Source organism: Elaeis guineensis, chromosome 14 (assembly GCF_000442705.2).
Source record: "Elaeis guineensis isolate ETL-2024a chromosome 14, EG11, whole genome shotgun sequence".
NCBI lineage: Eukaryota > Viridiplantae > Streptophyta > Magnoliopsida > Arecales > Arecaceae > Elaeis > Elaeis guineensis.
This window is the reverse complement of record NC_026006.2, coordinates 67,664,391-67,677,604: the sequence shown is the minus strand read 5'-3', so window position 1 is coordinate 67,677,604 and position 13,214 is coordinate 67,664,391. Positions and strand designations below refer to the sequence as shown.

Genomic DNA, 13,214 nt, shown 5'->3' with positions numbered 1-13,214 from the left:
CCATTTGTATCCATGTGATGATAATTGCTCATTTATGGAACATACTTTGTATTTGTTCGTGCATTTGATTATGTTTGTATTAACTATGTTCTTAGAGGAAATTATGTTAATCGACTGGATGAAAGCTTCGTGGTTGTGAAGGTATGCCACACGTTCTAAACATGCTAGTCATTGCTCATGTTGTAATAGAAGGTTTGACCTACAACTGCATTCTCGTGCGTTCTCTGGCTTTTCCATTGTAGCATCATGTTCACAACACTAACGTTAGATCAGATTATTGGTCCATCAGAGAGCAGTGAAGATATGCAGGATAAATTACTGATATGTATATGTAGCATCAAATAAAAAGCTAATATGATACATTTGCTTGTTCCAGGTGCTAAAAGATGGCCTTACAGCAGTACATGTGCCATATGCTTTTGGTTTTGCAATCATCTTGCTCACTGTTATTGTTAAGGTGGCAACATTTCCATTGACAAAGAAACATGTGAATAATCATACCGCTATACTCATGTAAATTGGAATGGTTATTCATTGCTTCTTTGTTAGTTTCTACACATCTTATCTGTTATATCGTAAACTATTGGGGAAGGAAAAAAAGTGGTATCCTGAGTGCAAGTGGTGATCTTCTTGATGTACTAGCTTTTTGCTAATTTTGCCAATGCTTGTTTTAGCTAAGCATGATAAGAAGACCTTTAATGCAATGCGTATCACCTGCAAAGGTCAATCCTATTATGTTTCTTCTGGTAATTTACTTATATATACGTTGTTGTTTACCTTTACAAACTTGTTTGTCATTACATCCCACTTCTCAAACTGTAACAAGTTATTGTCATGCAAATAACTATTATGACAACCTTTTAAAAAAAAAAAAAAAAAAATTCAGCCAAAGATCAAGGCAATACAGGAGAGATATGCAGGCAATCAGGTTTACACTGAGTTCTTAGCAAATTTGATTTGTTTTTGAAACAAAGAAAATGAAGGGCATAAGTTTACAATATATTTTGGTAACTAACCTGAATCCGTTTTCCCACTTTTTAGGGTAAAACTTGGTCTAAAATTTTCTACCATATCCTTTGATTCATGTGCAATTATATCTGCTGCCACTGTAATTTTTATGTTATGGCTGCTCTTCTGTCTTCATTAGGAAAGAATACAACCAGAGACAGGCCATTTAGATAGGCAAGCTGGGGTGAATCCATTGCCAGGTTTGTGCATAATTATCTATTTTCCTGCTGGATTGCGCTCTCCTGGTAGCATTATGCTATCTAGATTCAGTAGTGCATTAGTATCTGGAAACTTCATGTAATTGCTGATGTGGTTCAACTTATATAGCATTCTGAGGTATCTCTGACATAACATATGAAATGTTACATCCCTCTGCCTTGTTGACTATCGAGGTTGCTTGCTTATCATTGCTGATTTGTAGAGAGGGCCTCAAGCAAATCCTGCTGGTGCCTTTCTCAAATTAAGGTGTTTATTAAGAACAAATGGGGTGCATGGTCTCAGCTGAAACATCGTAGCATGTGTAAAAAATGCATGTGCCTTATGAAGAAAAGATGTGTTCCTCACTTTGCACTTGAATCTTTCCCTAATAAGTCTTAGTCAATGATTTCTTAGCACTCATAATGTCTCCAACTATCTCTGACATCTTATACTCTCCTCATTACTGTTTATACTTGCACATTAAGAAGAGAATATATTAAGCTTTAGTAAAATTCACAAAGTATGTTATCTTGACATCTTTAAATGAAAGTGATTGATTTATCTAAGGTAGAACTGTGACAGGACTGAAGCCTGAAAGCACTTAAATAGAGATTACATTTTCATATTTTGACTTGGCTTGTTTGAAGTCTATGATATCAGTACACAGAAAGTTTTTTTTTCCTGATGATTTCTTCTGCTTCTCTTTCCTTCTGCTAGCGTTGTAACAGATTTTTCAAATTCTGATCATTTATCAAACTTATGATGGAATTGATTTAAAAATGGTATCTATATTCTTCTGTTTTTAAACCTCTGTTTTGTATTTTTCAGCATTCATTTTTTGAGCATATTTTGGTTTTTTTGTAGTTTATGTTTTTAGTCCAACTCAAGTTACTGAAAGTTTTCCCTGTATGCAAGTCTGATGGAAGGGTTGCTGGACTTGGGGGACTCGGTTTCGCTGGTTTACAAGCTTAAGCCCATAAGCATGGCCACGAGATGGTCCAGAACCTCCTCTGAACATGGAATTCCAAGCAACAGCGGGCAAATTTAGTGGTCCCAAAAGCCAAAGGTAGACTAAATTCTCTGCATCTTTTACCATGGACGCCTATTCTTGTTTGAGATCAGGATTCGATGTGAAGACTCCTTATATGTCAACCTATGTTTATTAAAGATGTCCATGAAAATGCATGTGGAGAGGAAGATTGACATAAAATATTCAATTATGTCTAACATGAAATAAAATATAGTTTCAAGGGTCATCCAGTTTGAAAAACCAGAGTGATAGCTTTTATATCTTAGTTCTATATAAAAAAATAAGACCGTGCAATTTTGGTAGGAAGATATGATGAAGCTCTGTACTACATGTGAAAGGCAATCTTGAACTTCTTGCTTTAAATATTGATTTATTTTGTGTAAAAATTAATAATCTAACTAAGATAGATTTTCATTTAGTTGGAATGATTAAATATAACCCTTTTTATTCAACAAAGGCAGGCAGACATTAAAAAGTACATCTTATGAATGGAAATGAAGAAACATGATTTCACAAGTTAACAACCTCAAATATTGGACCTTTCATGACAAAGTAACACACCCTTAATTCTTGAAAAAGAACATGGCCTGCGTTTTAATGCAAGAAGCTAACTGATGGTGCATAAAATCTAAAAACCAATCTCATGAATAGAAAAAACATGTTAGTTAATGCCACAAAATTATAGTTAAAATTACATGTCATAAGAATTTGTTTGAGAATGCGCTGCAGCCATCTTATTGGAATAGCTTAAGGTTCGAAGCTAACAATTGCAAAGCTATAAATTTAGAATGGTAGCTTTTTGATTGCTGTCATCATCTTCTGCATCTTCTCAACCCAAGAGAACTGAGCTGCTAAGTTTTGTCCTACCAAAGACAGAGCTAGCTGCCCAGATTTCGGCACTGCTGAGAGGGATAATGACTCCTTGTCCTCGTTAAGAAACACGAACAACCTAATATTTACTGACTCTTTTTTTGAATACCCCCTAACTCCTTCGCAATTAAACATAAAGAAGCTCTTTCAATTTAAACACACAGTTTAACTATCAGAATAATTTCACCCATCCACAGAAGAAAGCCTCTAGACCTACTTACTTGGACTTAAAGCTCAATATTACTATTTCAAGTATTTATTAGATGGGTTTAAATTGTTCTACGTTGGACCAAGGTCAATTACAATTCTCAACTTAATTTTGCATGCAGCTAACACATAGTATGCTTGAATGATGTATGCAAACAAATATTGGTATGTGAAATCCAACTGTTTAAAGGATCAACATATTACATCAATTTGAAATTGGTACCATATCACCTTGATCTATAACATAAAAGACTTTTTTTACTGCTAACTTGACTTTTAAGCCAATTGATGCTGGATTTGGGGATTCCTGCTCCTGCTGTGACTAATTTATTGTGCTGCAAGCAAATGTAGTGATTAGAATAATATGAATATGCTCATATAAATACCTATTCAAACTAGTTGAATACAATGTCTTCTTAGAAAATGCAGTTAATTGCCTGCACTTCTATCAGTAAAAACAATCAGGAACCTCAACTTCTAGATTGCTTTTAAAAAAATAAAGATCTCGATTAAAACTTCTTAGCCAAATAATGTGTTCCATGAAAGCTATCCTCATAATTTGCAGATAGCAAGTTCAGTTCAATGAGCAATTGCACATGAGAGAGCATAGCTGTTGCAGTTCCAGTTTGATCAAAAATTTGCATTATTTTTGAAGTTAAAAATAAATTACTATTGTTGCAAGAAAATATATTGCCTTCTCCAATATTGAAGACAAGGACTGAATCAAGAAGAGCTTTGCTTAACGAAGCAAGTTTAGGAGTTGGCATTAAATACCAGATATAATGAGGTGTTAGATGTATAGGGACGTGAATGTCAAAGTTGCAATCCATGGAAGCTATTGCTTGGTTTAAACTAATATCGGCAATCCATATCCCGCAAGTGAAATAAGCTACACTGGGGGTTCAATAATATTTACGTACTTGAATGGCCATGAATCGGCGACATTGTCGGCAAAATTTACCGACTACATTTGCAGCCCCATGAAAACATTAAAATTAGAAGAGATCAAATGTAATATATGCCTTTCTTGATCCCTCGCCGCCTCCTTCACTCGGCCGAGCTCCACAGTCTCTTTTTACAGCCCCCGAGTGCATCCGCTTCAAAGCCATTTTCTTTTCGACTCCTCCACGCCCTTCCGGTCCCGAGAGGAAGCTTTGCTCCGCCGTCCTTCCTCCTTTCATGGCCTCGACGAGCCAGGCAAGCTTACTCCTCCACAAACAACTCAGAGGTATGGGGATTCGATCTCCTTTGTTGCGTTCTTTCTCGGTTCTTCCACTGATTTCTTGAATCACGGCCTCCGGAAGCGGATCGATGGTCGCTAAATATCTTTTTTTTTTTTTTTTGTCTTTGGCCCAGATCTCAGCAAGAATCCGGTGGACGGCTTCTCCGCTGGCCTCGTCGACGATAATAACATCTTTGAGTGGAGCGTCACCATCATCGGCCCTCCGGACACACTCTAGTGAGTAAATTTGTTGGCTTTTTTCGGTTTTGAAATGGTTTTTTTTTCATTCTCTGTGGTTCGTGGTATCTTGGGCTTCGATACTGGAATCCCTTCTTGTCTGCTCGGGTTTTTATGTGATTGATTGGAGTTTACATGGTTTAATCGTGCAAATACGAGGGAAAATGTTTCTTCCCTTAAAGGCTGCTTTCTTTATTGAGATTCGTTATTCTCCTTAAATCCATTTGTGTGCATCGTCGTACTTTATTTGTATGGGAGATTTTTGTGGTTCTAGTGCTTGAAGTATCTTATTTTCTTGAATTGAGATTCGTTATTCTCCTTAAATCCATTTGTGTGCATCGTCGTACTTTATTTGTATGGGAGATTTTTGTGGTTCTAGTGCTTGAAGTATCTTATTTTCTTGAATTTACCGGAAACTTTCCCATTTCTTGGTATATGTTGGAGAATTGTTTATGATTCACTAAATTTGGCATTCATATTTTGCAATTTATGCTCATGTTAATTATTAATTGCGGTCATTGGTTCAGGATCATGCAAAAGCTACAAAATCAGAAGTGTCAAATTTCAATATTAAATTATTAACATCTGCTTTTATGTTCATATCTTTAACTGAGATCTTGTACTCAGAAGATGGTTATTTAGAATCTTTTTCAGAAATTACTAAATCATGGTATTATATTTGTTAAATTGTCCATGTTACCCTCAATTTGTTAGCATTTCCTGATGTGCTGTTTTAGACACATGGTCCAACAAAAATTATGTGCCTTTATAGTTATTTGCATACAGAATGCTTGTATCTTCCAACTTTTGTGAGATTATTATAGATTTCACCATTTTCTTTTCAGTGATCTTGATTGGCCAATCCTTGTGTTGTAGTGAAGGAGGTTATTTCAATGCTATCATGAGCTTTCCATCAAATTATCCTAACAGCCCCCCTACAGTTAGATTTATATCAGAGATGTGGCATCCAAATGGTCAGTTACATATGCTTGTCTAAGTGTTTTATGTCCAGGTTATATTTATTATGAAAAAGCAATGTTTGAAAATTAATTGATCGGGACTTATCTCTCAGTATATCCGGATGGTCGAGTTTGCATTTCAATTCTTCATGCTCCTGGGGAAGACCCTAATGGCTATGAGCTTGCAAGTGAGCGTTGGTCGCCTGTCCACACAGTATGTTCTTGATATTATGTTCTCTCTCTTTTCTTGCTTTTCGAGTTAATTTACTCTTTTCATAGTTTCATCTCTTATCATGAGTATCATGAGTACTTTTTAACAAATATTTTCCCAGATAAAATATGCTTTGCCTACTGCACGAAATTCGAAAGTTAGCCATTGAATGTTAAACTTCATCAAATACGATTGATGGTTCTTGATGATTTTGCACAATCTACAACATCCTTAAAAGTGTTTGCTGTGAGAAACACATGACCAACTAGGAATTCACTTTATGATAGGTGTTTTGATGATTGTCATGATAAACTACAGTTCTGCTCATTACTGTGTGTGTTGGGAAGCATTGCTCTCAATGATTTTATCCTATTGTTCCATCTCATATACATAATACAGGAGCCAATTAGATGTTAAATTCAATTTGGTTGCAATTTGGCATTAGTGTTTTGTCAATATCTTGATTCTTTTATAAGTCATTTCGTCATTAGTAATGTTTGTCATGAGGACATATTTTTATCTGTTTGCATGAATCACCTAGGTGGTGGTTTGGTTTGACTATCTTGATTGGGGACTTTCTAGGGATATATCAGTTTCTTCTGTAATAGTGAACACGAAAGACTTATTGATGTGTAAATCCAGAACAGTGCTTGCTAAAGGAGCAAGTTTTCCAATTTGGAAAGTGAATATTGTTCTCTTTTTTGGTGCTTTTTGTTTCTCTCTCTTTTTCCTCAATCTAGTTGCTTTGTTCTTTTCAATTTGTTGAGGAGTGAGATTATCTTTCTTTGTGCTTGGACTGAAAAATATGAAACATATATCTGTTTTTAATGTAGAATGCTCTGAGTGTTTATGGATGCAAGTAATTCTCCCATGATGCAGAAAGTAACAGTTTTACTAGGAGTCGCCAGGGGTCCTTTTTTTTTAAGAGTGTTTTTTCCCTTCTTTTTTTTTCTCAGTGTCATATTACCTTGTCCGGGCACTTCATTGCTTCTTATAAGTGATGTAAATATATTTTTGGAAGGTGAGCTCTTCAAACTTTTCGCTTTTGAGAACAAAATTTAAATTTTTTAAATTGGATCCTTCACATGAAGATTATTGTGAAACTTTTCTTTCTTCTAAAAAATTATCTTCGTATTAATCAATCAAAGTTCCTCATTCACATAAAAAGGGTGAAATAACTAAACTAGTCATGAATCTACATACAACATATGTTTCGAACAGTCAAATGGAGAGTTACGGAAACATAACAGAATTTGAAGAATTGTTGGTTGTTTTGGTACTCTTCATTCCGAGATGGGAAACAAAGGCCTTCAATTTACAGTCTGTGTGAAAGCCTATGTTTTGTGGAAGATCCCCCATGCTTGCTACAGACCATGGGATTCCTGTTGATGCTATAGATTCTACAGAAACATGTTCTTGTAAGCCAAAATTCTGAATTTCAAGTTTAAGGCTTTCTTTATTTGTTTTCACACTCAAGCTCATATATTTTGCTGGTAGGACGGAATCACAGCCATTTGAATTGAAAGCACAGTATGAACCACTATTGGACCTTGTTAAGCAAATATTTGATGGCCTCTGGTTGAGAATTTTCATGTTACTTTTACGATTTTTATTTGGTTTAGTTCAAAATATGCAGGTTGAGAGCATTATATTTATGTATCATTTGATGGTATTACTTAGTTGTCAGGTAAAGAGCTCAAGATGGAAGTTTCAAAGTTCAATCCTGTATACTCTGCATGGAAATTCATGTTGCCTTTACAATTAATATAATTGTAGGATTTTTGTTGAGAGCAAATTGTAATGAACATGTATTGGTTTGCAGGTTGAGAGTATAGTTTTAAGTATCATTTCGATGCTTTCAAGCCCCAATGATGAATCACCTGCAAATATTGAAGCTGCTGTAAGTAAAAGAAATGTTGTACCACTGCTTTCACTGTTTATCTGCAACTTGATTTTCTTTTATCTTCTATGAAATTATCTCTCAACAAATTTACTTGAGGAACTAGGAACTTTAGGGGAAGCCAATTTAGACTAAAAAAGAAAGGAATAAAGTTGAAGTATATGCGGCAGTAATAAAAGATACAGGTTTGCAGGTTGAGAGAATAGTTTTAAGTATCATTTCCATGCTTTCAAGCCCCAATGATGAATCACCTGCAAATATTGAAGCTGCTCTAAGTAAAAGAAATGTTGTACCACTGCTTTCACTGTTTATCTTCAACTTGATTTTCTTTTATCTTCTATGAAATTATCTCTCAACAAATTTACTTGAGGAACTAGGAACTTTAGGGGAAGCCAATTTAGACTAAAAAAGAAAGGAATAAAGTTGAAGTATATGCGGCAGTATAAAAGATACAGGTTATTATATCTTTATGCACATTGAATATATCAGGAAAAATTATATGTTTTCTTTAGGTGGATTCTTTTACTGTGGATTTTTGTAAAACGAATGGTTGTAGTTTTCTTAGTCAGTTGACTTGTAAGGTTCTAATTTTAATATGATGTGTTTTCTTTAAAAAATATCCTTGAGTGTCTATGTTCTTCATTCTTTTGTGAGAAACCTACTATTAGGATCTTGAAATTTGAGTTGGATCTGAATAAATAAGTGAGAGTATTAACTGTGAAGATGTTGGTATTATCAAGTGCATCTACATTATATTCTTAAATATATCGAAGTAACTTATTTATTTTGAGTGGAAACAATTTAAATCTCTCAAATCTTTGAAAATATATCTCTCAAATTGAGCAAACCTTTTTTGTGCTAGGATTTAGGGATTCAACCATATAGCAGATATTAATTTGGTCCTCATAAATTAGTGGATGCTACACTCTAGGAATTGCATATCTGTGACTAGGCCAAGGAAAGAATCTGTAATTACCTAGGCTATAGCTCATGTGCGTCTGAAGAGAAATATAGAGTTGTCTTCTCAACTCTTCTCTCTCTCTCTCTATCACACACACACACACACACACACACACACACACACACAGTGGTTCTTGATATTCGGCAGGGGAAGGGTGTTCATTCTATATATTTGATGTATGAACTGGGGGTATGCTTTATCATGTTTTATGTTGCTGATTTAATTTATTGGGATGTTAATACAATTCCTTAGCTTTTAGATGTGTTATATTCTTAACATGTGCAGTGCTAGATATGATGATGGTTTTTAAGTACACACTATAAATCCTCCGGTATGACTTGAAACAGATGAAGCTATAGCAGGATATATGAGGGCATAGGGATTCCCTTGTCCCATTTTCAAGCTTGTCCATCTTCTTCTTTTTTCTTCTTCTTCTTTTTGTAGAGAACTTTGTCCCTGTCTTCACAAGTGTTATCCTAACATTCTTATGAAGTATAAAAATTAAAATATTTTTTGAAGATTGTGATGAATATTAGGTGGGCTTAGCCAATTATTTGACATTTTATGAGAACCAGCAGACTGATCGGTGTATTTTCAGCAAGGTTGGGTTCTGGAATTTACTTCTTTATTGCCCTCAGAGAGAATAGCCCATCTTGGACTAATTCTATTTTGGTTAGTGTACAATAAAGGGTCATGGATGCCAATCTTCAGAGCTTCAGCACTTATTTAAAACATCTCGAGTTGGAGATTATAACTGGGAATGTTGGGCTAAGAATCAAAGAAATGATTGTTTGGTGCTCATAATGGAGAGAAAACTTGGTCCATCATTGTGGTTTAGAGGGAGGTCTTTGGGGGTGTAGTAGAGGATTTGGAATTCAAAGATGTGAAGGAAAATGGATTTGTTGAAAATAAGGTACTTTGATAACAGAATTGGTTAGCAGTTCAAGAGGGAGTGATCTGGATGAGGGAGGGAATGGCAATATGGTGCTATGTACTTCATTAGGTTGCAAGTGGAGGGCCAAATTCTCTGGAAAGATTTGAGATGGATGAAAGTTGGAGGAAGAGGTTGCACAAAGGGAAATTGTGGCTCTCTGGAGTCTAGTTCGCTGAACGAAGTGTAACCAGATGAAATCCTGAATTTTTTAGTTTTGGTGAATAGAGATTGTAATCTGATGAGGTGAGAGTTCCAAGACAACGGATGTCCAGATGGTGCTTTGTCCAATATATGGTAAGAAAGCACTAGGATCAAATATATTCGTTTGCTTTCTATCCAAGATTTTGAGACATCATTCGGAATTTGATGACAAAAAGGTTATTTAAGATATTTCAGCCAGAACAATATATTGAGCAAGCAGTAATATAGGTCATAAGACAACACACGGGCAATTAGACTACAATCAATTTGTAGTTGTGATCCAGCAGTATCAAATTTTAAAGTAGACTGGAGTAAACTACATCCTAGTGAGTTGCTTGTCAAATTTTTCTGATTTTCGACATTATATGAAGAAGTATATTTTTAAACCTTTTTGGGAAGGCCGGGAAAAGTGAATGAGTTGACAATTTGTTACCTTCTATTGAAATAAGAACGGTTAAAGCAGCTAAAAGGTTTATGAAGTCTTACATGTCATTCCGGTCTGCCTTGGATTCTTCCTGATGTCTTGCTGTATAGACAGCCAATATACGTTTTTCTTGTGTTGTTGTTCCTATCAGTCCTTATCTACCCAATATCCCTGTTAGCTATATATACGAGAAGGACTAAATTTGTTGACAAGGTGTATAAATGGACTATTAAGGGCATATAACCTTTTATGAGATTGACCAAAGAGTGATGACTCCATTTGGTCTTCGGCACCAATGTGAGATTAATCATCAAATATCTCCTATATTCTGGAAAAAAGAAAAAATAAATCCTCTGAAGCGCAAGTAACAATGTGTGCCTGCACATTATTTAATCCATGTATTCAGCTCTTCTTTGATTAGAATACCTCACAATAAGTTGGTAGGGTATGCATTAGATATCTTTGCAATATCTATTTTTTACGTGACCATTTCTTGATGGCTCCAATTAAAGAATTCTTGACGACATGGATCGTGATTATCCTTGTTTTCTATGTTCAATTTTTGGGTCAGCACAATTGGTGAGTTTTGAAGAGAACTTTGCTTTGACACAAATCTCTTCTAATTGCCAACTGCAGAAGGAATGGAGAGAAAGAAGGGACGAATTCAAGAAAAAGGTCAGTCGCATCGTTAGACGATCACAGGAAATGCTTTGAGAGCTTTAAAAGCTGGCCTCGTGGAGATCTTCGCGAGCAACAGCTTCAGACCTGTTTTGCTGAAAAACTATATCTATGGAAAGGGTCGTTGATATGCTAGGTAAAAGAGCATCATTATCTTTTGTTGGGTCACTTGTAGTGTTCGTCATTGTCATTGTCCCCAACTCGTTTGCGTCATAAGAAACAGCGTGATACGGATGTTTTCAACTTTTTTAACGCAACCTGGGTGTCTCTATATTTTGTCATATTTCAAAGCCTGGTTTCACTCGTTAAGTTTCTGGTTTCATCGTTTCCTTTTATTTATCAAGAATATTTTCCCCATTTATGAAGCCAACCCTGTTTTAGTAGTCGATTAGAAAATTTGTGCTCTTGATGACGTTGTTAGGGTCAAGAAATGCGGTTCATCGTTAAATTTAATGTTTTTCTTAAGAATGCAAGTATGCATTCATGGTCGCACATCGTTTCATTTCTGAAGTGTAGATGCTTGGTACATCAAATATGATTGCTTCCTCCTCGTACTTGTGCGTACCATTATTTTTCCTCCGTGAATTTCTTAGTTTTATCATTATCCCTTTCGCTTGTGGGATTTACCCATTTTAAACGGCCATTGCTAGATTTTCCTACTCATTTTTTTCAGAACGTTGGAACTAAATCTAGATCGGAATTCTCCTTCATGCGCTTAATGCCTTGTCAGCCGGCCGGTGGTGGTACGTATCAGACAGAAGTTCCAACTGATGGACCTCTCTGTGATTTGAACTTGGACTCCCGCAGTCGGCCTCAATTTGTATACGGGGATTGCAACTTAGCTTGCGTAAATTATGTACCAGATACGGATGTCGAAGCGCAGGGTCGTCCGAGATTGTTCAAGGACCGGAGCAGTCCAACTCCTAGACCTAAATGGCTCTATGGTATATTACGTATTGCTTTAGAATCCCTAAGATCATAATGATCATACGGATAAGTACGTTTGTAAGTAGGACTTGTACTGCTGCAAATTGCTTGTTCAAACCTTTTCTCCCAAGATGGTTGATGGGCAAACCACCAAAGCAGAAAGTATAAATCTCATAGGATCTTTACTAAAAAGAAAAAAGAAAAAGAAAATGGTGCAATTTAATTAGTACTCAAAGCTTATTTAATATCCTCACAAATTACTCGTGAATGGAACGCCAGCGAGTCTCCATTAGTTGTGACCTCAAAGGTCATAACATTTCTTTTTTTTTTTTTTTTTGGGTAATCCATAACATTCTATTTGCATGACGTAATTATTAGGGAATATAAAGCGGTGGTGGGCTCAATGAGAGATGTTATTTATGGACGCGGCTCCACCACAAAGCTTCCCAGGCGCACGACGATGCCGTCGATGTCCCGAACGTAGCCGACCTTCTGCCCCCAAACTTTGTCTTCGGGCGGGTTCACCGGAATGGCTCCGTTCTCCACAGCCCTCCTGTAGGCCGCATCTACGTCGGCATAAGCGAAGGACACTTCCACGGGGCCCCTCTCCCATCCCCCGGCCGGAGTCTGGACCTCTCCCGTCAAGCCATCGGTCTCCCTCTGGTGCACCGGCGTGAAGGCGATCGTCGTCTGCCCGCTATCCAACTCGCCCCATCTAAAACCAATTGCACCACCATTAGAATATAATTTTTAGAACAGAAGAGAGTAGAATTAAGGGAGGGGTGGACGGACTTGTGGGACTCGTCGAGGCGACGGACGCTGTAGCCGAAGGCGTTGGAGTAGAAGGCCACCGATTTGGCGACGTCTTTGACGTAGACGACGGTGTAGGCAAAGGCTGGGCTTGGATTTGGAGCCATATGCCAATTTCTCGCCCACTCACTTGCTCTTATATATCTTTTTCACCGTCTCTTTTTTTGGCTGCCGGTCGGTTGAGGATGAGAGGGGATATCCATGCAAGTACCGGGTGAGAAGCTTTCTTATATATGGAAGGCGCACGGCTAGGTTTCAGCGAGTGAGGGACGAATGGGACAAGGAACAAGAGGGAGGTGGCGGATATGCATGCTATGTCGTCCCTCTAGCCTCCACGTCTGCTGAAGGAGCGGGCTTCCTTTTGGCTTTGCTCGGAGTTGGTTGATGGGGTTCTCAAGGTACAAGCAAGCTACTCTATTCAGTGCAACTCCAAGGTG

At 36.9% G+C, this 13,214-nt stretch overlaps 2 protein-coding genes across 2 annotated transcripts; one reads left to right on the top strand and one right to left on the bottom strand.

Annotated features, from left to right (window-relative positions):
* LOC105056960 (ubiquitin-conjugating enzyme E2 7) lies at window positions 1-11,321 on the top strand. The gene is given in 7 exon segments (XM_010939355.3): window positions 1-4,404; window positions 4,407-4,541; window positions 4,670-4,772; window positions 5,649-5,746; window positions 5,845-5,945; window positions 7,765-7,842; window positions 10,999-11,321. Coding segments are annotated over 7 exon segments (666 nt in total). The 5' UTR covers window positions 1-4,331; the 3' UTR covers window positions 11,077-11,321.
* An 846-nt stretch (window positions 11,322-12,167) lies between these two features.
* On the bottom strand, window positions 12,168-12,989 carry LOC105056961 (uncharacterized). The gene is made up of 2 exons (XM_010939357.3): window positions 12,760-12,989; window positions 12,168-12,682 (listed from the first exon to the last, which is right to left on the bottom strand). Exons 1-2 carry the CDS (start codon window positions 12,882-12,884, stop codon window positions 12,385-12,387), a joined length of 423 nt encoding a protein of 140 aa, XP_010937659.1. The 5' UTR covers window positions 12,885-12,989; the 3' UTR covers window positions 12,168-12,384.
* Window positions 12,990-13,214: the final 225 nt, after the last annotated feature.

Excerpts from the sequence above, each read along its gene's own strand:
- LOC105056961 (XM_010939357.3), bottom strand. The coding sequence starts at position 12,884 with ATGGCTCCAAATCCAAGCCCAGCCTTTGCCTACACCGTCGTCTACGTC. Across the intron at positions 12,683-12,759 it reads CGCCTCGACGAGTCCCACAA|ATGGGGCGAGTTGGATAGCG; the intron begins GTCCGTCCACCC and ends AATTGGTTTTAG.